The following is a 26514-nucleotide window of genomic DNA, read 5'->3' as shown; positions in this document are numbered from 1 at the left end:
CTTTACTTAATATGGTTAAACCTACAAAAAGAAATCAAAGCTTTGATATTAATTGTTAACTTTTTAAGTGAGTTGGTGATCCAAGAGGGGGTGAATTAAATTTTTTCTAAGTTCTTTCCAAACAATAATTTTAAAATAATTGAATGAAAAATTAAAATTAATATCAAAATATGATGCAAATGACAACAATTGATATATCTTAAACCAAAAGCAAAGTAAAGAGATAGGGATATAGAAATCAAACACAATTATTTATAGAGGTTTGGTCATTCTCCACAAGGCACCAACGTCTTCTTTTTTTGGTTGTCTACACCAACGCTTCAATCCTCTATTCTTGAGTTAAAATTATAACTCTATCTTTTTTTTAATGCTTAGATAACAACCTAACACTCTCTACTTTTAGGCTAAGTAGCAACCTCTCAATCACACAAATTCAAGAGAATACCTCACCTCTTGATTACAAAATCACTTAATAGAAATGCAAACTTAAAACACTTTTCAAAGGCTAATTGTTTGCCAAGTTTAAATGTAAGAAAATGATGAATGAAAAATAAATATAGCTTGGATACAACAAATACAAAATATATGGATTTTAAGCTCTAACAACTCTTGATTCTTTGAGAAAATAAAAATATAACTTGTTGGCTCTTGCTCTCTTGATTCATCAACCTTCTTGATGTGTTAGAGTGCTCAATTTATAAAAGAATTGAAGAACTAGCCATTGGAGATGGTTTGAAAGAAGAAATGGTAGTTGGAAGCTTGAAAAAAATAGTCGTTGGAGTGTTTTTAGGCATAAGAGATCGATCCCTTTTTGGTACCAATCCACCCCTGTGGGAAAACATTTATTTACAACTGGTTGTAATCTTATAATCTGTGTATTTATATTTGTATCTGTAGAATTAAGTATTTGTATCCCTAGAATTAAGGACAAAAAATTAGGATAGACAATCTCTTAATTATATGATCAATTTTTTAGGAAGATTTAGTTTTCTAGTTTAACCCCTATTTAGTTGTATATAAACCTAAAGTTTTTGTATAATTCTTAATGAGTAGTTTTTCAATATACATTTAGTTTTACTTTTAGTTTTTCACACAATTTTATTTCTTAATTTTTTCATATGGTATCAAAGCTTTAGGCTCTTCTTGGGAAGTAAAATTTTCAGCCTTTATTACTGACTTCTATTTTAGGCCTTCATTGTCGAACTTTTTTTAGGCCTTCATTGTCGAACCTTGTTAAGGCCTTCATAGCCATTCTATTTTTTTTTCTTTAGCCTTCATTACTAAGATTCATTTTTAGTTATATCGTAAGATTTATTTTAGTTCAAAAAAAGATATCACTACTACTCAATTTAAAGAAGTGTCAACTGAAAAAATTATCGGAGTACTATAGATATCTCAGAAACAAGATGAGTTCAATAGAAAAAAGATTGAAAAACTGAGAAACCTATTGAAAATCCTTGAAAAGCCTACTGTGGTATATTCCTTAGGTAAGGTCTTTAGTTCAGGTAAAGCTTTTGGTTCTCATGGATTAAATGACTTGATTAAGCCTATTACGAGTTTTTGAATTATTGACTCAAGAGCTACAGACTGTATGACACATTCCTCACAGAAGTTTAGTATGTATACCCTATGTCCTAGTAATAAAAAAGTTGTTGTTGCAGATGATTCACTTACTACAGTGGTAAGATTAAGAGATGTTTAAGTTAATCCCTCATTTGTTCTAAAAAATATTTTTCATGTTCCTGGATTGTTTACTAATTTGATATCTATACAAAAACTTACCAAAGATATGAACTGCAAAGTGACTTTTTATCATTCTTATTATGAATTTCAGGATTAAAGTTCGAGGAAGAAGATTGGACTTACTAAGGAGAAAGATGGACATACTATCTTAAGATATCAAATAACACAAGTAATATAAAGAATAGTTTATCTTTGTCATTTTTTTATGAAAAATCTTTTAATAAAGATAAAATCTGGTTTTATCATTTTCATCTTGGACATCTTTCTTTTGAAACTTTGAGAAACATGTTTCCTTTTTTGTTCAAAAGATTAAATGTCGAAGATTTTCATTATGATGTTTGTGAACTTGCAAAGCATAGACGTGTGTCTTTTTCAATTAGTAACAAAAGAAGTTTTACTCCATTTTACTTGATTCATAGTGACATTTAAGGTCCCTCTACAATTTTTAATATTTTTAATGCAAGATGATTTATTTCATTCATAGATAATTATACCAAAATCTCTTAGGTTTTTTTACTTAAATCCAAATCAGATATGAATAGTATATTTTTAAGCTTCTAAAACAAGATCCAAAATCAATTTGGAGTGAGAATCAAAATATTTAGATTTGATAATGCAAGATACTATTTCAACCAGAGTCTATCCATTTATTTTTAAAAAGAGAAAATTATCCATGAGTCATCTCATATTAATATTTCACAACAGAATAGAGTGGCAGAGAGGAAAAATAGTCATTTACTAGCCACAATCCGAGCATTCTTTTTTCATGTAAATGTATCCAAATCTTACTAAGAGAAAGTTTTTCTCACTGTCACATACATTATAAATAGATTACCTTCAAGGGTTTTAGGATTTAAAACTCTTATGGAATTATTGTCATAATTTTATCCCAACTTTAATACCATAAACAACCTCACACTTAAGATATTTGGTTATACATCATTTGTTCATGTTCACAGTCATAACAGGAGAAAGTTGGATCCAATAGCGATTAAGTGTATCTTTGTAAGGTATTCATCAACTCAGAAATGGTATAAGTGCTATCATCTTCTTACCAAAAAATTTTATGTATTTGCAGATATCACTTTTGAAAAAAATAAATCATTTTTTACTCAACCTTATCTTTAGGGGCAGACTTCATTCATGGAAGATAAGGATAAAGACTTCTTTTTGCTTAATTTATCCCCTTCTTCAACATTGTCACCCATTAATTCTTCTGAGTCAAAACTTGTTTCTATTAAGCCCAAATCAAACACTGAATTTAAGTCTAAACACATTCTAAATACAGAAGATGTGACAAAGGATAATATTGTTCTTGATTCTATGAAAGAATTACAGGTGTATTCAAGAAGATAAGTTTCAGATCCTGAACTAGTGCAAGTGCAAGAACTTGATCCTAACTTTGAAAATGAAGTAACTATAGTTTTTGACTCTATTTCTCAAAATAAGCATGAATCTCTTAAAACTATAACTAGTGATTATGATTTATCTATTGCCATTAGGAAAGGAATCAGAGAATGTACTAAGCATTTATTATACCCAATATCTAATTTTGTGTCATTTGAAAAATTCTCACCATCTTACAAAATTTTTTTTGTGAGCCTAAATACTATTTTTATTTCAACTACATTATCCAAGGCATTATCCAATGAGGAATGGAGGCAAGCCATGAAAATAGAAATGGAGGCCTTAGAGAAAAATAAGACATGAGAACTGGTAGAGTTGCTTAAAGAAAAAATTTCAGTGAAGTGTAAATGGATTTTCACTGTAAAATACAAGGCAGATGGTACTGTTGAAAGGTATAAAGTCAGGTTAGTGGCTAAGGGCTACACTCAAACCTATGAAATGAATTATCAGAAAACCTTTGCTCCAGTTGCCAAGATGAATACAGTTAGGATTTTGTTATCATTAGTTGCAAATTAAAATTAGCAACTTCAACAATTTGATGTAAAGAATGCTTTTCTACATGGTGATTTGGAAGAAGAAATATATATGAAGGTTTCATCGAGATTTTGAGATCATCTAGAAGCAAACAAAGTATGCAAGCTTAAAAAGGCTTTATATGACCTTAATCAATCTCCTAGGGCTTGGTTTGGGAGATTTGTCAAAGTGATGCTAGCAATGGGTTATAAACAGAGTCAAGGAGATCACACATTGTTTATTAAGTACTCTGATTCAAGAAGAGTTACAGTTCTATTAGTGTATGTTTATGATATAATTGTAACTTGAGATGATGAAAAAGAGAGAGAATCTTTAAAATAGTGTTTGACTAGAAAATTTGAGAAAAAGAACTAGGAAGTTTGAAGTACTTCCTAGGAATTGAAGTAGCTCACTCAAGGCATGATATTTTTATCTCATAACAGAAATATTGATGAATATTCTGAAAGAAACTGGAAAGCTCGCATGTAAACTTGTAAATACCTTTATAGATCTTAATCATAAAATTGGATAAGCTAATGAAGATGCTACTATAGATAAAGAGATATACTAAAGATTAGTTGAAAAACTCATTTATCTCTCACATATTAGACCTGATATAGCATATGTTGTAAGTGTGGTAAGTTAATTTATGCATAATCCTAAAGAAGTGCACCTATAGCTGTCCACCGTATATTGCACTATTTGAAGACCAATCTTAAGTGAGGTATCTTATTCAAAAAAAATTGAGACTAGTTCTAGAAATATATACAGATGCTGATTATGCACATTTAATAACTGATAGAAGGTCCACCTCAGGTTGCTGCACTTTCTTAAATGGTAATCTTATGACTTGAAGGAGTAAAAAATAGAATGTGATAGCAAGATCAAGTGTTGAAGAAGAGTTCAGAGCAATGGTTTAAGAAATTTGTGAACTATTGTGGTTAAAGATTATCCTAGAAGACTTAAAGATCAAGTGAGATAGACCAATGAAACTTTACTGTGATAACAAGTCTGCAACAAGCATTAGCACAATCCTATACAACATGACATAACAAAACACATTGAAGTAGACTGATATTTCATAAAAGAGAAACTAGATAATAGGTTGATTTGTACACCTTATATATCAACTAAGGGTCAACTTGCAGATATGTTAACTAAAGGTCTCGACAATGTAATATTTCAAGAAATTATTTTCAAGCTGGGAATGAAAAACACATATTCACTAGCTTGAGAAGAAATGTGGGAAAACATTTATTTACAGCTGCTTGTAATATTGTAATCTGTGTATTTATATTTGTATCTCTAGAATTATGTATTTATATCCCTAAAATTAAGGATAAAAAATTAGGATAGAAAATCCCTCAATTATAAGATCAGTTTTTTAGAAAGATTAGTTTCCTAGTTCAACCCTATTTAGTTGTATATAAACCTAAAATTCTTGTATAATTTTTAATGAGCAGTTTTTCAATATACATTCAGTTTTACTTTTAGTTATTCACACAGTTTTATTTCTTAGTTTTTCCACACCTTTTTTTAGGTGATCAATCCCCTAGTCTGGGTGATCAATCCTTTTTCAAATCCTGGAGCAAATTTTTCATTTGGATAAAAAATCAATCGATCCTTTTTTAAGAGGATCGATCCTGTCCAGCAAGGTGGTTGTCTCCTATTTTGCACTCTACTCACTAATTTGATTATATATTAAGTTATATAAATCCAAATTAAAAATTATTTGAAGATTTAGAAACTAGACTTAAAGGGCTTTCTATTCATTGTATACGAATTATAATGAATTTTTAAATCTACCCTTTGTGCAGTTTTTAGACAACTACAAAGTGTCTAGTAAAAATTCAAAATCTTTTCTTAAAAAATTTGGATTTTGATTTTGTTTGATCCGTTAAAAAGTAGACTCAAAGAGATTCCAACCATATTAAATTCAAATATTAAAGCTTTTTGAATTAATACAAAAAATATAAAACAAATTCAATGTTGGAAAGCTTTGTTCTTGTAAAACAACTTTCTTAAATTAATCTATTTCTAAAAACTAATATTATCAAAATTGTATGAAGTCCAAAATGAATAAGTTCACTTTAAAAACAACAATTGAACATTCATTTAAGCTCAAATAAATAATCTTTAAAGATAGATTTAGTTTGAGAAATATGAAAACAAAAAAAATATTTGTTTACACTTTGAAAAACATATTATTTATTTAGTACCAAAATATAAAACTTAAGAACATGTACTAAATAAATATTTTTCAAAATCTTGATCAAGCTTATTTAGCTTAATATTTTATCATTTCAAAATAAAGATTAATTAAAGGCTAACATGGTAAAACTGCCTAAAGATAAAAGACCTATGAAAAATCAATGGGTTTATAGGTTGAAGCAAGATGTTGGGATTGACTTTGAGGAAATATTTTCACCAATTGTAAAAATTTCTTCTATCATAATAATATTAAGCTTGGTAGCCTATTATGATTTTGAAATTGAGTAAATGGATGCGAAAACAAGTTTTCTTCATGATGATTTAGAGAAAGAGCTTTAAATGGAGCAACCAAAAGGTTATAGTGCACAAAGAAAAGAAGACTGTGTGGAAATTAAAGAAAAGCATGTGTGGTTTGAATCAGGCACTGAAACAATAGAGTAAAAAGTTTAAGTTTGTTTTAAGGGAGTATGGCTCAAATCATTTTTTATTAAAAAATTCTCAAGGTGAAGATTTTATTATTTTATTGCTCTATGTTGATAACACTTTTATTGTTGATCGTAATGCTTCCAAAATTGACAAATTGAAGCAAAAATTGTACAAATATTTGCAATGAAGGATTTGGGACAAACAAAGCAAATTCTTGGCATAAAAGTAGTACATGATAGAAAAGCCAAGAAGTTATGGTTACTAAAAGAGATGTACATTAAAAGGGTGCTTCATTGGTTCAATATGGACAAAGCTAAAATGGCAAGCACTCCTCTTGCTACACACTTTAGCTTTATTATCAAGTAAAGTCCTTCCATAGAAAAGAAAAGAAAGACATGTAGAGAGTTCTTTATGCTTTAGTTATGAACAATTTGATGTATGCAATGGTATGCACAATACATAGCTTAGCATATTCTATTGGTACAGTTAGCTAGTTTCTTTCTAACCTAAGAAAAGAGCATTGGAATGCAGTGAAGTTGATTATGAGATATCTTCAGGGTATTTCCAACTTGAAACTTTGTTTCAGCAATGTGAAACTTATTCTAGTTGGCTATACAGATTTTGATATGGCTAGAGATATTGACTTAAGAAAATCTATTTCAGGTTACTTGATCAGCTTTGTAGGTAGAGCTGTGGCTTAACAATCTAGATTGCAAAAATGTGTTGCATTGTCCACTATTGAGTCATAGTTTATTATAGTGATTGAAACATATAAAGAGTTGCTTTGGATGAAAGGATTCATGCAAAAACTTAGTTTTTTCACAAAAAAGATATCTGTTATTTTGTGATAGTCAAAGTGCTCTTCATCTTGGTAAGAATTCAATTTTTCATGCTACACCTAAATATTTCGATGTAAGGTATCATTGGATATAAGATGTTCTAGATGCTAAATTGCTATAGCTTAAGAAAATTCAAACTGATGATAAATGTGCTGATATGTTAACTAAAGCTTTACCAAAATGAAGTTTGAAACTTATTGCTTGATCGTCGGAATGAAAACACCTCTACATAATCGGGAGAGAAAGATTTATTAGGCTTTCAATCCTTTCTTATGTGGAGAAACCCATATATTCTGACCTATGACTAACTTAAGCCCAAAGAGATTTTAGTCCTTTCACTTGGGTTAAAATTTTAAGGGGTTTTAACCTTTATTTTATCTACAGGTAACGACTGATTTTTCAGATTGAAAAAAAACACAAAACTATAAAGGAGACATAGAGAAGAAAAAGAAAGAGGTTTTTTGCATTACTTTGATCAAGTAGACGATCGAGGATCATCTGTGGTTCGATCAAGCTAATTTTTTTACAGCAAGTAAAGGACTCACAGACACGAATTTTGAAAGGTTGGATTGATTGTATGTGCATTGTAGCATATGTTATTATGATTTTTCAATTTTCTCTTTTTATTTGTTGGAATCGTTTGTTGATAGCTACAAAGAAAATTGTTTACTCGTAGTAGAAGTTGAGAATTGCATTTTCAGAGACTTAATTAATCATGGTGAAGTTTTTTAGTGGAGTCGTAAGTCCTATGATTTTTACCCTTTGATTTGAAGGGATTTTTCATGTAAAAATAGTTTGTATTTTATGATTGCAATTTCTTATTGATTTTGGCTAATTTATAGCGGTTGAAATTTTATTATTTTTGCGCCATATTGTGATGCCAAAGTTGCTAATTTTGTTAATTATGGGATAAAAAAAATTAGGTTGTGTTATCGTAAATTTTCAATTTTTTGGTTTCCTACCAACGATATCAGTTGTGTAAAATCTATACTATATATTACAGTGATCCCCAAAGCAAATTTATTCAACGGCTTAGCAATGCCATACAAAGAAATTGGAGGGTAAATTTGGAAAAAAAATTAAAACTTCTCCTCTCTTTTTTTTTTCCTTCTTCTTTCCTCTTCTTCTCCCCTTATCAGTCTGCCAGTATTCTCAAAATATTCTTGAAAGATTAGAATAGGTTTAACAGAACTGGACGATGGCTTGGTTGGAACCTGTTGGGCTAAAAGCCTTTAATCCAATCACACCAGTGGAAGCAAAATCAAACAATAAATCAAACACACAAGAGACAATAATTTAACGTGGTTTGATTCAACTGACCTACATCCATGGATGAGAAATAAGATCCACTAGTTGTAGAGAATTACAAACATACATCAAATCATCAACCTCACTCAACAATCAATACTCATAAGACACTCTCAATCTCCTCTAGTCCTATGGAGTATTCTCAACCCAAACAAACACAAATTCAAACCCTTGTGCACCCTTTCAACATAACCAAACACATACCCATATGCTCCCATACACCATACCTATGTGAACCCTCTTAATCTCCTCTAGTCCACTTACAAACAAACATACACACCCATAAGACGTAGAGCCCCAATACTCTTATGGGGTGTCTATCTCACAAAACCCTACAACTCTTTTACATCTTTTTCTCATACCTAACCTTGTAAAAACTTCACCTATTTATAATCATACAAACTTGCCCATTAAGAATCCCTCTCCTTTTAGAATTCTTCTCTTACAAGTCAAACTTACCTATTAAGAATCTTCTTTCTTTTGAAATTCTTTTTTTGCAAGTCTTCTTGTCCATCAAGCAATATCTGACAAATCTTAAATAAATCTCAAACAAATCTCAAATAAATCTCTTATGGGATTTGAGTCAATATTCCTAACAATCTCCACCTTGACTCAAATTCTATCAATCATCTGTCTTCATGCAAGACATGCTTGGCTCCACCTGTAATGAAAGTCTTACAATCATCTTCTCTTCTCTTGTGTCTTCACGCTTCATACAAACCAATCCTCAATATTCAAAACTTAAACTCGAACTCTTCTCTTGAATCGAGCTCTTCTGAACTTGCTTCTTCGCATGACTCAAACTAAGCACTTCCCATATCTTAAACCTTTAGCTCTTCCCACATCTCAAACTTTCAGCTCTTCCACATCTCGAACCTTCAGCTCTTTCCATATCTTGAATCTTCAACTTTTCTCACATTCAAACCTTCAGCTTTGATACCACTTGTTGGGGAACACCACAGCTCTGATATCATTTGTTGGGCTAAAAGCCTCAAATCCAATCACACCAGCGGAAGTAAAATCAAACAATAAATCAAACACACAAGAGACAACAATTTAACGTGGTTCGGTCCAACTGACCTACATCCACGGATGAGAAACAAGATCCACTAGTTGTAGAGAATTACAAACATACATCAAATCATCAACCTCACTCAACAATCAATACTCATAAGACACTCTCAATCTCCTCTAATCTTATGGAGTATTCTCAACCCAAACAAACACAAACTCAAACCCTTGTGCACCCTTTCAACATAACCAAACACATACCCATATGCTCTCATACACCATACCTATGTAGACCCTCTCAATCTCCTCTAGTCCACTCACAAACAAACATACACATTCATAAGATGTAGAGCCCCAATACTTTTATGGGGTGTCTATCTCACAAAACCCTAAAACTCTCTTACATCTTTTTCTCATACCTAACCCTGTAAAGACTTCACCTATTTATAATCATACAAACTTGCCCATTAAGAATCCCTCTCCTTTTAGAATTCTTCTCTTGGAAGTCAAACTTACCTATTAAGAATCTTCTTTCTTTTGGAATTCTTCTTTTGCAAGTCTTCTTATCCATCAAACAAATCTCAAACAAATCTCTTATGGGATTTGAGTCAATATTCCCAACAAAACCACTGCTGCAGCTAGAGTGCCGATGATGCTGCAACTCAGCTTTGGTGATGGCGCTGGACAACTTGGTGCAATCGGCCGCATGGGAGTTGATGCGTTTCATGGACAGATTTTCTGTTTGAACTTTTCCTCTTCATATTTTAGCTATTAGTTTTTTTTTTTTTCTTTCTATCGTTGGTATTGTCAAAGGTATTGCAACAACAAAATTGTTTCTAACATAGTTGATTGATTTTTTATTTTTTTTAATTGTTTCTTTGTTTTTTCTCCTTTTTATTGTAAGTTTTGTCAAATCAGTTAGCTTCCATCTCTTAGAATGCAACTAGGCTTATGCATGTCTTGTGATGTATGATTTTCTTTCTATATGCTCTGTTTTTTGCTTGAATTTATGCATCTACATCCATCAACTTATTCATTATCCTTTCTCTCCCTATCTTTATACTCATTTTTTTTCTGCTTTTCTTAATTTACTTGAAAATTTTTCAAGTTCCTACTTGAACTTTGCAATCAACACACAAAAATATTAAGCTTAATTCCACGTGTTAACCATGCACGTAGTTCAAAATATGTTTGTCTTCATTGTTGTTTTGATGGAGCAGTGCATCACAAAAGCATATTAAAAAGCTTTCTGGAGAAAGTAGGAAACCGGCCATGGGGCCCTAATTAACCAAAGGTTTTATATTATCTATTTATTTCTTTATGAATTATATGATAAGGATATATTAATTTGCAATAGAGAGAAATGGGAAAGTGTGAGCCAAGAAAAAAGGAAGAGTTATCCTTCAAATTATATCTTTTTTTTTTTTTTTTTTCCAGGAATGCTAATGGTACTTCCATGATTTTCTAGGACAAGTAATTATCACACTTGGGGGCTTTTTTAAACCTATCCATAAGAAATAAAGTATAGTTTGGTTGTCATGAGAGCCGAAGTGAGAGTTTTCAAAAGATATTCTTTATGTTTCTTTCTGATGGGTAAAGTTTTTTCCAGTAAAATCTGAAACTGATATTGGAAAAGATAAAAAGGAAAACCATCACTTTAAAGTTGTTTTGTCTCTTTGTTAATTTTATGCTAACACTGAAATCTTTACCAAGATGACTGGATAACATTAAGCCTAATTTGTTCATGGTTTCCTTTTCAATTAGATGTAAAATACCGATCACTGACAATAGTTCTGATCATAAAATCATAAATTTAAAGTTTATTTTCACCCAATATAGAATTATTTTACCAATAGCTATGTGATTCATCGATAAAATATTAAACTTTTGTTTCAATTATAATCACGCTAAAATTTCTGTCCTCTAATAAAGGTGAAGGTGATTTTCCTTTTCATTTTCATGCTATTAGTGTTATTAAAGGTCTCATTATTGGTAAAGTTAGTTGAATCTGAGCCTCAGTCAAGTGTAAGGCACTTCTACTCTGGCTAATGATTGATCATTTTATATCACTGAATCATAACAGTCGTTTTATATTTTCAGTTTATTTTATTTTGATAAAGTGCCGATCAAAGGCATTGTATTTGAGCTTGTGGGCATGATTTCTATCACTGCAGCCACACTCCAATAGTGTACAATGTAGCTAAAAATGTCCTTCTATAGGAATTTCTCTTACTTATCAATTGGCCAACACGTGGGAATATGGGATGGACTTCGGATTTTATTTTATTTTTTTCTTCAGGATTTAACTCTTTAACTTTAGCATTCATATTTATTTTTGTGATCTTTTTTTTTTTTGCTTTTTTTTGTAATTTGTGGTTCACAATAAGTTATTAATATAGACTTCACCATTAGTCATATGCTGAAGAATACTTGCCAAAAACGTTGAAGTTCAAGTATGGTTATTTTTTATTTAACTTTGGTTAGATCCAGGTGTTTATTCTTTCCTAGCTTGCTATACAATTTCAACAACTCCAAATTCTGCATAAATTAGAAATTATCCACGGCATTTGCATGTGTAGAAAGCTATATTATATATATTCAACCAATTGTACAGCTTATGGTTTGGTGGATCATGTGCGTTTTAACAAAAATATATACTAAAATGCATGCTTTGAAGATACCTAGATCTCTTTATCAGTTTTGCAGAGAACTAAGCCAAGGAAAAATAATCCTTAAATCCATATTTAGCTTAGGTGGAGGATTTTCTTGCATAATTTTTAAATGCAAGAAGCCTCTAAGAATTGCACGATTAAGCTGATGGAGTGTTGGATTAGTGTATATTTTTTACTCTACAGAATCAGATCTTAAGTATATATTAATTGTAAAAAACAATGGGAGCTCATGTAAGAAATATGTAAGAAATATACTTAGGTTAAACATATTAGACCGAATAGAATTAGATGAATTCAACAAGATTTGATGTGGACAACATTTTCTTGCATATTAGAGATGCTTTTTTTTTTTTGTTTTAATTTAAGTCAAATTCAATTGATTTTTTGAGTTGATCAAATGATTTAAGTTGATATTTGTATAATTTTGTTGAAATTTGTATACGTAAATTGTAGGTCTCATCAAAGTTACATGCTTGGAGCAAGGGTCATATTATTAAGACTAGCCATAAATAGGCATTTTTTAATATATTGATGAAACCTACCATCTGTTTCATTTTTTTTTTTTTTTGTTGCTATAACTTTGATAAAAATATCTCAAAACCATACTTTACATTGCATTTCTAAATTGTGTTCAAATTATTTTTTAATTTTTAATTATAAAATAATAAAATTTGCAATTTGTGAAAGTGTTGCTAATAAAATATTTGCAAACACTAATATTAATATATATTATTACATTGTTTTATATTTATATTAATTTATATTTATTTATTTAATAATAACAGTCCACCGCGTAACGTGGGTACGACACTAGTAAATTTAAATTTTTAACAAAAAATATAAAAACTTTTTAAAACTCCATAAAGTTCATATAAAAACAAAATATGCACAGGAGGAGCATATTAAAAAGTTAAATAGAATACTAGATTTTTCTTTGGGCCAACTAAATAGTGCTACTGGACTAAATTAAGATTTGTGAAATGAGGCCTTGCTGCACACCACATCTTATGGGTGGGACATGAAGCAAACTTAACCCAAGTCAAGAAACCAAACCATAAGCACTCTCTTACTTGCCCAGCCCTAAATAATCTTGTTCACTCCGCTTCTCCAGGCTCCAGGGTTTCTGCTTCACTGTCCTCTTTTCTCCGCCCGCCACACTCAAAGGTTCTTCCCCCTCTTTTATGCTGAAAATACTACGTTTTCTAAATTCAATACTTACTTTATTTTTATGATGAAGGTTTATAGTCTTAATCTAAAGTAGTTTTATCTTGCTATGCTACTTTTTTTTTACTTTTTTTGCTTTCTGAAAATTATTGGCTCAAAAGATTAATAATTTTTGAGCCAATAAAATGGTACGGCCTTATGCTGTAAAAGGGAAGAAGCGGAAGAACAGAGAGGAGAAATATGATAGAGAAGAAGAAGAAGAAGAAGTGGAAGAGAAAGAATCAGCAAAACGAGCTTCTATTGAAAAGCCAACAAAGGAAGCCGAAGCCGGTGCAGATGAACTTGTTGGAATCCCAATTTCCCCCGGTGATCAAATAACCAACAAAAATGGGGTCATTTTTGTTCTTGAGAAGGCTTCTTTGGAAGTTGCTAAAGTTGGAAAGGTATCTGTAAGTTGTATTTGTATATATTGTTGTGCTTAACATTTCTATTATCAGTTTCTAGTCCTGAACTTTTATATATATATATATATATATATATATATGTATGTATGTTCTAAATTACAGAGTTACCAACTCTTGAACTCGGATGATCATGCCAATTTCTTGCGAAAAAATCACAAGAATCCTGCTGATTACAGGCCTGACATTGTTCATCAGGTCATTTTCCTTTATTTTCTTTTTGTAGTTTTTCTGCTGTTATATTTCTTTTGTTAAAACTATGATAAAAGAATTGCTACTGCCATTATCGGTGATTCGAGAGAAGGCCTGGTGCAAAAATCTTAATGGAAGATTTAACTTCTCTCGCTTACTGCCAAATGTGCTGTTTGGCACAGGCTCTTCTAACGATTTTAGATAGCCCGGTCAATAAGGCTGGGAGATTGCAAGCCGTGTATGTTAGAACCGAGAAAGGTGTACTTTTTGAAGTTAAACCCCATGTTCGAATTCCAAGAACGTATAAGCGGTTCTCTGGTATCATGTGTAAGTTAATCATGCTGAGATTATGTCTCTTTCACTGCATTTTAAAACTTTTACATGGGTATTTCTTAATTGGCCTATTCTCAACAATCATGTAGTGCAGCTGTTACAAAAACTATATATAACTGCTGTTGGTAAGCGCCAGAAACTTTTACAGGTGATAAAGAATCCTGTAACCAAACATTTTCCTGTCAACTCTCGCAAAATTGGTGCGTTTGACTTTTGTTATTGTTTCTCCTGTATTTGGTCAATACAAACCTGTTGTTTCCAGAACTCAAGTTATTTTTCTTGCACATCAGGTTTCTCGTATAGCTCAGAGAAATTGGTTAAAATGAGAAAATATGTGGATACTGTTGGTGATGATGTGAACCTTGTTTTTGGGGTAAGTCCTGTGTGATATAGAATTCTTTTCTTTCTCTTCTCTATTTATAATTGCTTCCTTATCCTATCTCGCTGCATTTTTTTCAGGTGGGCGCAATGGCCCATGGGAAAATAGAGACAGAATATACCGATGATTGTATAGCAAGTAAGTTCCACATCCTGCATGTGTGTTTTTGTTAGATTGTATTGTGGAAATTTTAAGGATGCTGATTCATAAGCCTTTAATCTCCTAAGAACCATGGAATCAAGCAGAAATATGCTGGGAGTAACTGTAAGCTAAGGCAATAGGACTAGATCAAAGATAAAATAACAGTAGAAGATGAAGGATATACTCACTGATAAGCCTGTAGAGGAAACACAAGTAGGTGTTTGCACAGTAGATCCTTTTTACCCCTAGGTGGTGTGGGGTTGGATTGTTGGAGATGGGTACTCAGACTTATGACAAGATTCAAGACTATCACACTTTACAAGCATGTGATTTTAATTCCTATCATTCCTTATGCTATAGGCAGAACATGCTTAAGGGAACAAGACTTGCATCATTGTTTCAAATGATATATCTTTTCTTTCCTGTAAAAGGAAGAATATCTCAGCGTTGAGGTTCAAAGTATGGGTATCTCCCTGTGTGCATTTATGCATGTGTGTGCATATCACATATGCTTGTTCTTGGATTCAGATATTTTCTTGTCAGTGATCGTGTTGATCTAGGCTGAACAATATCCTGCTGTTTAAACATAGGCTGAACAATATCCTGCTGTTTAAACATAATTAGTTATCGTTTTTTTTTTTTAAATTTCGCCCACTTCTTGCAGTTTCAGGTTATCCACTAAGCGCAGCTATGTGCATTGCAAGGATTACCGAAGCTTTGGCAGATAAATGGAATATATTGTAAACCCTTTAACACTTGTATGTCTCTGTCTCAATAATATTGTGACACCCAGAAATTTTTGGGGATAAATATTAGTGTTAAATTATTCATTATGTAGTACATTTGACTAAAATACAGTAGTTTGCTGGAATATAAGTTTTTGATTTAGGTAATATGGAAGCTTTATCAATATGATTGCTTCTATACATTTTTTGATTGACCCGACGGTGAAGAGAATATGGAATTTTTTTTTTTTTTTTGGATACTTGAGGATATCGGGATATGAACTCTAAAAAGTTTTATGATGGTATGTGCGTAGAATGTAAAGAGGTATGTGATAAAAGTGTTTGTATTGTATGCAAAAGTTAAGGGCTTTTTTTAAAATATATTTTTGTTACTTATATCATATCTGATTTTAAATGGAAAAATAGTTGAAAGGTGGTACCAATTATAAATAATTTTGTTATCTAAATAAACTATATATTTGTGAATAATTTTTCAAAAATTTATTTATTTTTCTATGTATTTCTTTTTAATTCGGAATGTTAACGGGTACGATATTCATTAATTTTAAGATACCTTAATTATTTATCAAAATTTTGATTTTTTTTTTAATATTTGCTATTCGAATCTTATTCATATAATAGAGAGAATATTATTAACTATTTGAACTCGTTAAATATTTGGTTATTAAATCAAGGTTTATTTTAAACTCAAATATAAAATTGATTTTAATGCATATTATTAAAAAAATTAAATAATTAAATAAAATTAACTCATAAAAAAAATAAAAGTTAAAATTTATAATTAAAACACTTAATGAATTTATTAAGTATTACATTAATGATAAACAATTTATAAATAAAAATATATAAATTTTTAAAAATAATTATTTACAATCAAATTTTGAGTAATTGGTATTCAAAGATCATTATCCACTCTTAGTTTGAACCAATGATAAATAATAAATTTATTATTCAAACTCGATTATAAAACATTCTAATCCTATTTAATCAGATTGTGTAGTAATGGGTATTGCCATTCTAATTTTTAATTTTTTCTTTCGAAAGAAAAATTCTAATAATAAAATCATCAACTAGAGGTTTTCATTGGGTTAAGGTAAGCTTTATTGCTACCTTTATAAATTTCTAGCTCAGGTTAGACTTTGGGTTGTCCATAAATCCATTCAAATCCGTTTATGTTGATGGTATTTTGAGTGTTGGTGAGTTAGATGATAATATGAGATGGGAATGATTTGTAGTTGTAACAAAAAAAATACGATTAAGAGTGTCGGAGTTATTTTTTAAGATGCATTTCAACATTCACATCAGTCAAATGTCTAGGATTTTTAGGAGGAAGAAAGTAAAGAAAATATGAAGGAAGCTTTGGGAAGAAGGATTCAAGATATCATACTTGTGACCTTTTTTTAATATTATATATGAGATAATGAGCAATGAAATGGTAAAGAGTTTTTGACAGTCGATGAAAAATTTACTTAGAGCTCAAAAAAAGATCATATCGTTAAATGTGGATTATATTTAATAATCATGGTTAACGTGGATTGCATCTAATATTTTAAGTAAATTACAAATTAATTGATCTATTATAAGGTGTTTATTAGACGTTAGTGTTAGTAGTTGGATGAGCCTTTCCTAAATATGAAGAGACGAGATGAGTTTGTGTTGTGTGAGGAGTGTGGATATTAATCCTCTTTAGTGGTAATGTGATAATCATATGTACACTGACTTGATGAGGGTGGAGTTGATTTTGCTAATTGAGTATGTTGGTATAACAATTAAAATATTAATTTTTATATTAATATTTATTTTTAATATATTTTTAACTTTATTTTATAATATAGTTAAAGTTAAAATTAAGTAAAAAGTTTTTATTTATAAAACAATGTTTTTTGATCAGTCCTGAATTTAAAAACTTTTGTCCGAGATTTTGCCTGAGTGAGGCTTGGCTCCCGGGTCTAGCAGGCCGTTTCAGCCAATGAACATATGTAATACTAACCAAATGAAGTCAAACTTAAGAAAAAGGGTTAATATGTAGAATAGCCCTTATACTATTTGTCTTCCATCAGTTTAATATCTAATAATATAAAATTTTCATTTTGATATTTTAACTTTTATTTTGTCAAATATTTTGATACATTACACTATTTTAATCAGTTAAGTGATTAATGTGGTATGAATATGGAATAAAATTATGTCATGTATAAAAAAATTCAATTATCACTAAATGAATTATTATCACGTGAGCAAAACATTTTAAAAACATAAAAAATATGATTTTTTTAAAATAAAAAAAATGACAAAAAATAAATGATGTGGTGATAATTAGATATTTATGTCATATGTCATAATTTTATTGGATAATAATATCATACAAGCAACTTGACTAATAGTATTAATTTGAAGTATGAAGTATTTGACAAGATGAAAGTTTGGGTATAAAAATAAAAATTTTATTTTTTAAGTAATAAATTGATAAAAAATATATAATACAGGAATATTTTTTATTTAACTCAAAAAAATGTTGAAGTACTTTTGTTATTAAAACTCTTTAACAGATATATTTGCAAAAATACTTTTAAGAGACTTCACTTAAATTTTATGGATCATCTAAAAAATGGATAAAGAAAATTGTAGAAGGGGCATTTCTTTTTAATTGAAATTATCTAGTGTTTAATTTAAAAAATATACGCAAAAACATTTATTTTAAGGCATGAAAACATAATGAAAAATATGCCTAAGATTTTTAGGGATCTCTTATCATTCTTTGCGCGTGCAAGTTCATGTCATTTTTATGACTAATATTTTAGTTGAAATATTTTTTTTATTTAATTTAATTTTAGTTTCTTAAATTAATTAAGAAATCTTATTTTATTAATTTTAATAATTCTCATCAATACAATGTAACTGACCTCCGTAGAAAAAAATAATTATAAATAAGTTTTTTTTTTTCATTGTAATTGTTACCAATAAGTTTTTTCATCATGCCATATTCCTCATTTCATAATTTTCATTGTCATATCAAACTTATTACAATAATTCATCATTTTCTTTGACTGATTTTTTTTCTTTGAAACAAAATAATTCTAAAACAATTTAAAAAACATATCGGCCAAATTCTTGAGTCAACAAACTTTTGAAATTGCTTAAAAGTTTTTCTCTCAATAAAGAATGATAAATCTTTTATTGAGCATCCAATAGAATTTATTTAACATGTATATAATCCAACTAGATCTGTCCACAACTTTGTAGCTACTTTATAGCACAAATTTATACATTTCTTTCATTGGGATACCCTTTCATCTTTATCAAGTTATAAGTTATAACCTTCCAAAGAAAAAAAAATTAAAATTTATATCCTATACAAACCTATAAAAGGCATGTTAATTGATCCAATCCATAAATGGCCATCTTTCTCTTGCACTTCACTCATGGACCTCATTGTCTTTCCACTTTTATGTTCTAACGTTTCTAAAATTTCACCATCCTCACTGAGCCTCATTGCCAATCCTGCCGCCTTACACTTGGACCAAACCGAATAAGCTTTCATAATGTCAATGGGCAGAAGTTTAATCAAAGCATTGCCTACTTGTGGATAGGAAAGAATCCATGATATAATCATATGTCTTCGTGAATGCATGGCCACTCAAACCCGTCCTCTTGGGCTTCTTTTGATATTGTCAGGGAATCCTGGGAGTTGTGCGAAAGTTTCAAGAGTTGCAGCTTTTGATGTTGTTAACCAGTTCCTTATGATTCTACAATTGGTGGTTTCGGCAAAGAGAAGAAAACTGCCATCTTTGCCTAATGCCACTCCATCGGGGAATGAAAGATTGGTTAAAAGAATAGTCACTTGTTTGCTTTCCTGCTCATATTTCATCAGCCTTCCCGTTTTATCCCCGGTTAGTATCAGAGGGATATAATTCCTCTAAAATTTATTAAAAATATATAAAAAAAATTAAAATGTTAATAAAAATATTAATGAAAATAATAGTTTTACCCCGACAAAATTAAAATTTTTGATGAAAATAATAGTTTTTGCCCGGTTTAAATGTATCAAATTAATTTAAATTTTAGCAATAGAGTTTTGAGATGTACCTCCTTTGATAAAGAGAACTGCTGTCACTGAAAAAAATGGATCCATCGGATTGGTTGATGTCCAAGTCATTGATAAATTTGAAAGGACTGCCTTGAGCATGTGTCGCTATCCTAGTGGCCAAGCCGCCTCCAGGACCAACTTTTAGTGGCGCCATGTATGCATCAGCAATTTAAAGATCACCTGTCGCCTCGCTGAAGCAGATGCCTAATGGGCGCCCACAATTCTGCTCTGTTTCACGATGATCATGTTGCCCTTGACACCCTTGTCTGCTCAAAGCAGCCACTTATGTCATGACTTATATATATTCTGTCTATTTCTATGAATAAATTGTCAATACATGATTCACAATTGTGAGTTTTATTATTATTATTTTTTTGTTAAACAATTGTTAGTTTTAATTCGTTTTGCCTTGCTTGGAAGATCATTTACTTTGAAACTTGTTGGTTTTAATTGGTTGAGTACTAATTTCATTTTATTTTAAAACTTAAATGTTACACTTTTAAATATTAATAACTAATTTTCTTTATATCTCATTTTTTAGAATATGTATAATGATCTTATACTTGCCATGCCATCATATTCATGCCAAGATTGGACTTGATATTGTCTATTAATTTTTCTTATGTTTATCATTTGTGTGTTTGGAATCTACAATTAAAATTATAATGGATATGTAAAGATGATGAAGTATATTTTGTAAAGTAATGGATAAAAAACGAATTGATAACTTAATTTGATTGGTTAATATAATTATTTTTAGAAAAATAATATTTAATAAATTTAATATTTAAATTATAACTTGTTCTATCTTCCTCTTTTATAAAAAAAAAAAAAAAAAATTGTCATAGTTTAAGTTGTAGGGAGTGTTTTTTGTAGTGTTGTGGGGTTAAAGGAGCTGTGGATGTTTTGAGTGTGGGACCTAATTATAGATAAATCAAAAGCTAGGAGGGCGAAGACTAATCCAAGCCACACAAACCTGGCGAAGGCATCTTCAACCCTATTCACGCGACCTAAAAATTGAAAAATGTGATTCCCAATCACTTTTTTCTTTTTTTTTTTAACAAAGGATGGGTTTAGTCAATAAGAAAAGAAAGAAAATCTTGCTTCGAAAGAAGGCCTTTATTATCTTCTTTTATATCTTCTCAAGAGCTCCTTAATTACTAGATCAAGGAGTTGAGAACAACTTCCAATCACTTAGGTTGGTAGTAAACTTTTACAAGATTTCTTGATAATTTCTTGTTGGTATATGGGCTAGAGCTAAGACGAAGAACCTTAAATAACCCAATTTTGATCCCATATGAAAGAAAAACAAAAAGCAGGTGTTCAATACTTCCAAACTCTCAGTATATACAGCAGGCCTAACGCTCCCATGGAAGATAAACAAAAACAATTTTCAAACCTAAAGAATATTGGCTATCACACAAGGTATGTGTACCTTGGAGATACGTACCTTTTTGGGGAAGTCGTGGCAAAACTGATCCATCGGTGTTCATTTTCTTGCCACTTGATGATCCGACCGTCCGATACTCCGGTATAGGGACCATCACCAAGTCGGTCAAATGCCACGCTTTCAGGTCCTAACTTATCCACAATTGGGACAAATTCCATTTGCCTATGTTTACCGTTGAAAAGTTTTTCTACGACGGATTTAGCCATATGATTGAAGGTGACGGTCCACAAGAGTATAATCGTTGCTAATGCGATGAAGTGTTTGGAGGTCATGCTAATTATGGAGGAATGAAAGAGTTTGAAGAGAAAAAGGAAGAAGTGCTATGAAATACTGTGAGCAAAGGCAATGCTAAAGAAATCAATGTATACGTTTGATTTATAGTGAATTCCTGACGATAAATTGACTGTTGCCAAAAAAAAAATGTTTTCCATGCCCTTAATTATTACCTGTATTATCATAATGTGGAAATGGAAATTAATGAACTTGTTCCTTTGACATGGCAAAAAATGGAATTCTATTTATATTTCATTATTACTCTATACACTATCTTTAAATTTAAAACTTAGTTTTTTCTTTTCACTAAATACACCTGCATTCTCTACTTTCTATTTTCTATTCTTACCCTTTCTCTCTTCTTCTCTTCACTTTTCAATAAAAAAGCCCTAAATCCATCGAATTAACCTCAAATCACTTATGTTTTTGAGTTTTTCAGTGATTAAAGGTAAGATTTCTACCTTGTTTTCAATTGATTTAGGTTGAAATCGACCTTTTTGAAAATAGATATAAAAAAAGCTTTAAGGATTTTCGAGAATCCATTTTTAAGAAGTTTCAATGATTTTGGGTATCCATTTTCAAAAAGTTTTAAAACTTATTGGATATCCAATTTCGAAAATCATTGAAGTTTCTTAGAAACGGGTTTCCAAAAAGCCTTAAAGTTTTTTTTAACGGGTAAGATATTAATTAATTTTAAGATACCTTAATTATTTATCAAAATATTTGATTTGATTTTTTTTAATATTTGTTATTCGAATCTTATTCATATAATAGAGAGAATATCATTAACTATTTGAACACATTAAATATTTGTTTATTAAATCAAGGTTTCATTTTAAACTCAAATATAAAAATGATTTTAATGAATATTATTAAAAAATAAATAATTAAATAAAATTAACTCATAAAAATAAATAAAAGTTAAATTTTATAATTAAAACACTTAATGAATTTATTAAGTATTACGTTAATAATAATCAATTTATAAATAAAAATATATAAATTTTTTAAAAATAATTATTTACAATCAAATTCGAGTAGTTGGTATTCAAAGATCATTATCCACTCTTAGTTTGATCCAGTGATAAGTAATGAATTTACTATTCAAACTCGATTATAAAATATTTTAATCCTATTTAATCAGATTGTGTAGTGCTGGGTATTGCCATTCTAATTTTTAATTTTTTCTTTCGAAAGAAAAATTCTAATAATAAAATCATTAATTAGAGGTTTTCATTGCGTTAAGGTAAGCTTTATTGCCACCTTTATAAATTTCTAGCTCAGGTTAGACCTTGGGTTATCCTTAAATCCATTCAAATCTGTTTATGTTGATGGTATTATGAGTGTTGGTGAGTTAGATGAGAATATGAGGTTGAGATGGGAATGATTCCTACCTATAATAGAAAAATACGGTTAAGGGACATTGGAATTATTTTTTAAGATGCATTTCAACATTTAAATCAACCAAATGTCTAGGATTTTTAGGAAGAAGAAAGTAAAGAACATATGAAGGAAGCTTTGGGAAGAAGGATTCAAGATATCATACTTGGGACTTTTGTTTTTTTATGTTATATATGAGATAATGGGCAATGAGATGATAAGGATTGTTGACAATTGATAAAAGTTTATGTAGAGCTCAAGGAAAGATCACATAGTTAAATGTAAATTGTATTTAATGATGTAGACATAGAATTTTGTCTGGGTCTACTAGATTAATTTTTGTTTTCAAGTTTTGTTTATTAATATTTTTATTAATTAATAATTAAATATAATAATTAATAATTAATAAAAACAAAAGAAACAGAAAAAAACAGAAGACTAGGGTGGCAGTGGTGCTTTGCACGACACCATTGGCCATCCACCCTTTTGGTCACCCATACCTTGCAAACCCTGTTCCTCCCATCAGCACTCCTGAACCACCCACGCCACAGCCACATGCCCTGTCAATCCTAGATCTCTACAAAAACCAGTTTGAACTCCCAATCAAGGAGATTAGAAGACCCCAGACTCCAATCCCTCTCTCCTCAGTCACACTGCCCTCGAACACCCAGAAACTCCAAGTCTCTCTCGCCCAGAAAGCCCAAACTCTCATGCCCAAATGATTCAGCCCTTGCACGCCTAGAAAACCAATCCTCCACAAGCACCTGCACGTACCACTAGTCTTCTACATCCAGAAACCCATACGCATCGAAACACCCAAACCAAAAAAAAGAACAACAAAATCAACAAAAAAACATAGTCCTCGTCGAATCGACGAGGATCCCAGTGCCAAAGAGGTACATGCAACAAAAAAGAAAAATCAATAGTTTGAGTTAAAAAAAAAAGAACTCAAAAACTTCAAAACTCAATCTACGTCGATCGGGGTCATTTCTCACAAAAGAGAGATTGGATCTGACCTCAGGGGATCGAGAGGGATTTTTAGGGAAAGTTTGAAAGATTCTAACCACCGGAGGCGGTGACTGACAGCTAGTCTAGAGGCGGTCGGCACGGCGGCACGGGCGCCGACGATCATACACTAGTAGAGCCCTTAGAGCTCTCTTGGAGCTCTGAGATTTTTTTTTGGATAGAAGGGAAAAAATGAGCTGAAATTTTTTTTTTCGTTTTATATAGAAGAGCAAAGCCCAAAACGACGTCATTTTGGACTAAAGGGATCTGTGCGTGGACTTGAATCCTACTCGAGATCTGTGCAATCTGAACTACTTCAGTCAACCTTCAACCGGTTTAGACGAACCATCAATGAATCAGTTCAGACCAGTCCGAACCGCTAAACTGTTGAACGACCCAGACTAGCCTTGACCAGACTGTTGATCGGTCTAATTCATGTATTTTTTATTTTTTATTTTTTGAATTTTTTTTATTTTGAGCTTTTTTATTAATATTTATGCATGATAACATTTTAAAATTTATTAGAATAAATATTTATTTTTAATAATAATAAAATTGAAAACAATAAATAATAATAATAATAAAATAATAAAAATAATAAGAATTGAATAATTTTTTTTTTATTTTTCTTGCCTAGATGTTGGAGGGAATAAAAATACACTTTTAAAAATAATTCTGCTTAGATGTTGGGCAATTATTATAAAAAAAATTAAAATTTAAAAGTATAAAAAGATAATAAATAATAAATAATAATAAATTAATAATATTATTATAATAAATTTTCATAAGAAAGAATTTTTGTTTAGATTAATTTTCAAAAATTATAAAAATCGAACTTGCTTCGAAAGTTCGCCTAGATATTGGAAATTTTTAGAGATGTTCGTGTTTTTCATAAACCCTAAAATCCAAAATACAAAATTTAAAACCATAAACCCTAAAATCCAAAATCCAACAATTAAAACCATAAACCATAAAATCCAAAATCCAAAAATCAAAACCATAAACCCTAAAAAAACTAAACCGTAAATCCTCCAAATTCTAAAATCAAAACCCCAAACTTTAAACCCAAAAGTCAAAACCCTAAAATCTTCAAACCCTAAAATTAAAACCCTAAACCTTCAAAACCCTAAAATTCAAGCCATAAAACCCCCATACCCTAAACCTATAAACCTTAAGATCGACCCCTAAAACCCTTAAAACTCAAACCAACACCCCAAAATCCAAAACTCCAAAATCTTGAAACCCCAACCTTTAAAGCCTCGACCCATACCTATATTCAAAACCGTTTTGAAATTCTAAGAATGCATGTGAAAACTCAAGTGGAGTAATTTATTCCCAAATGTCACCTAGATGATGGGGTATTTAAGAAATTTTATTCCATTAAGTTTTTTAGGTGAGTCATTAATTCCCTTTAACAATAGGATTAAAATCAATAAATAAAAGAGGAATATTAATAAAATGGGATCTTAAATATAAATAGTCACACCTAAGCTCTGCCTAGATGTTGAAAAGTCAAGGTGATCTTATTATATTTAAGAATCTAATCTTAAATTTACATTCCATCATTATACACAGCAGCTATTAGCTTACATACATTTTATTTGTTATTGTTTGCATTCATTTATATTTCTCTATCTTTAATTTTTACTTGTTATCTGATAATACTATTATTTATTTTTTCGCATAAAATTTTTTTTATTTACTTACTTTTAAAATTGTGATATCATAAAATAAAATAAAAAAAAATAACATTCTAAAAGAAATAATTTTTGGTACTTTGCCTAGATGTTGGAGAGTCACCAACAATCATTTCTTGCAATAAGTGTTATTTTCATTTTAAGGGATATTGTATTAAATCTCAAGTGAAAATAGTTATTTTAAATTTTGCCTAAATGTTGAAGAATTTTAAGATAATTCTTTAACTTAAATATTTTCTCAATATTTCTAAATAAAGAATTTTAGCAAAAATATTTTTAAATGAAGAGGATTAGAATTAAATTTCAAATCGAAACCATTTCATCTAACACCGAAAATAACGCATGATTAAATAGTATCAATTTATGGGCGTTGTGGTGGTGTTAATCCTTTCCTAAGCGTAACTGACTCCCGAGCCCAACCTGATTTTTCATATACCAAAATTTATCATTTTGATAAACTTTAAACCTGTTTTTATTGTTTTATTAAAAAGATAAACTTTTGGGTGGTCAATCACACCGTAAAAAAGATTGGTGGTGGCTCCTTTTATTTTTTTCGATTTTCAAAACTCTTTATGTTTGGCGATTCCAAAATCGTTACGACAACTTGGTGACTCCACTGGGGATATTTAAAAGTCCAGCCAAAATTTAATTATGCGTTATTAAGAATTGTTGGTTTGATCGATTTTATTTGACATTTAATTTAATCCCCTTTATTTCCATTTTTCAAAATATATATATACGAGTTAAAAAATAAAATAAACTGTATGTTAGTTATTATTTTGCTTGGATTTTGTGTTTATGATTTTATTTATGGTATTTTGATTAATATGTCGCTTTGTACACTTTTGGATATGCACTTAGATGCATGAGCTTTAGATCCGAGCTTTGTCATTTTATGAGGAAGTGAAGTAGCTATGCTTCTGTAAAGTGATAACCTCTATATTTGCTAGCAAAATACTTTCACTTAGATTGAACCATTTTCATTGGTAGCCTACAATGGGTGAGGATCGGGGAGTTTTACTAGTCTATAATAGACGATGATGTAAGGAATAGTCTGGGAACCTTAGATAAATAAA

At 30.2% G+C, this 26514-nt stretch overlaps 1 protein-coding gene and 1 pseudogene across 3 annotated transcripts; one reads left to right on the top strand and one right to left on the bottom strand.

Annotated features, from left to right (window-relative positions):
- Positions 1-13147: 13147 nt before the first annotated feature.
- Positions 13148-15693, top strand: LOC111294256 (uncharacterized). Of its 2 annotated transcripts, XM_022887507.2 has the most exons (8): positions 13148-13294; positions 13456-13737; positions 13861-13953; positions 14130-14274; positions 14370-14480; positions 14571-14653; positions 14740-14797; positions 15465-15693. In XM_022887507.2, the coding sequence occupies exons 2-8, from the start codon at positions 13480-13482 to the stop codon at positions 15542-15544; spliced, it is 828 nt and encodes a 275-aa protein (XP_022743242.2). In that variant the 5' UTR covers positions 13148-13294; positions 13456-13479; the 3' UTR covers positions 15545-15693. The 2 variants fall into 2 exon arrangements, with proteins under 2 accessions (XP_022743242.2, XP_022743244.2); XM_022887509.2 differs by lacking the exon at positions 14130-14274 and having other exon boundaries at positions 14375-14480.
- A 2858-nt stretch (positions 15694-18551) lies between these two features.
- On the bottom strand, positions 18552-21473 carry LOC111295659 (protein STRICTOSIDINE SYNTHASE-LIKE 2-like; annotated as a pseudogene). The gene is made up of 3 exons (XR_016327233.1): positions 21084-21473; positions 19633-19899; positions 18552-19460 (listed from the first exon to the last, which is right to left on the bottom strand). The product of XR_016327233.1 is annotated as a protein STRICTOSIDINE SYNTHASE-LIKE 2-like (transcript).
- Between the last annotated feature and the right edge of the window lie 5041 nt (positions 21474-26514).

Source organism: Durio zibethinus, chromosome 14 (genome assembly GCF_047325235.1).
Source record: "Durio zibethinus cultivar Kanyao isolate XHJ-2024 chromosome 14, ASM4732523v1, whole genome shotgun sequence".
NCBI lineage: Eukaryota > Viridiplantae > Streptophyta > Magnoliopsida > Malvales > Malvaceae > Durio > Durio zibethinus.
This window is presented reverse-complemented; position numbering and strand designations above follow the sequence as displayed.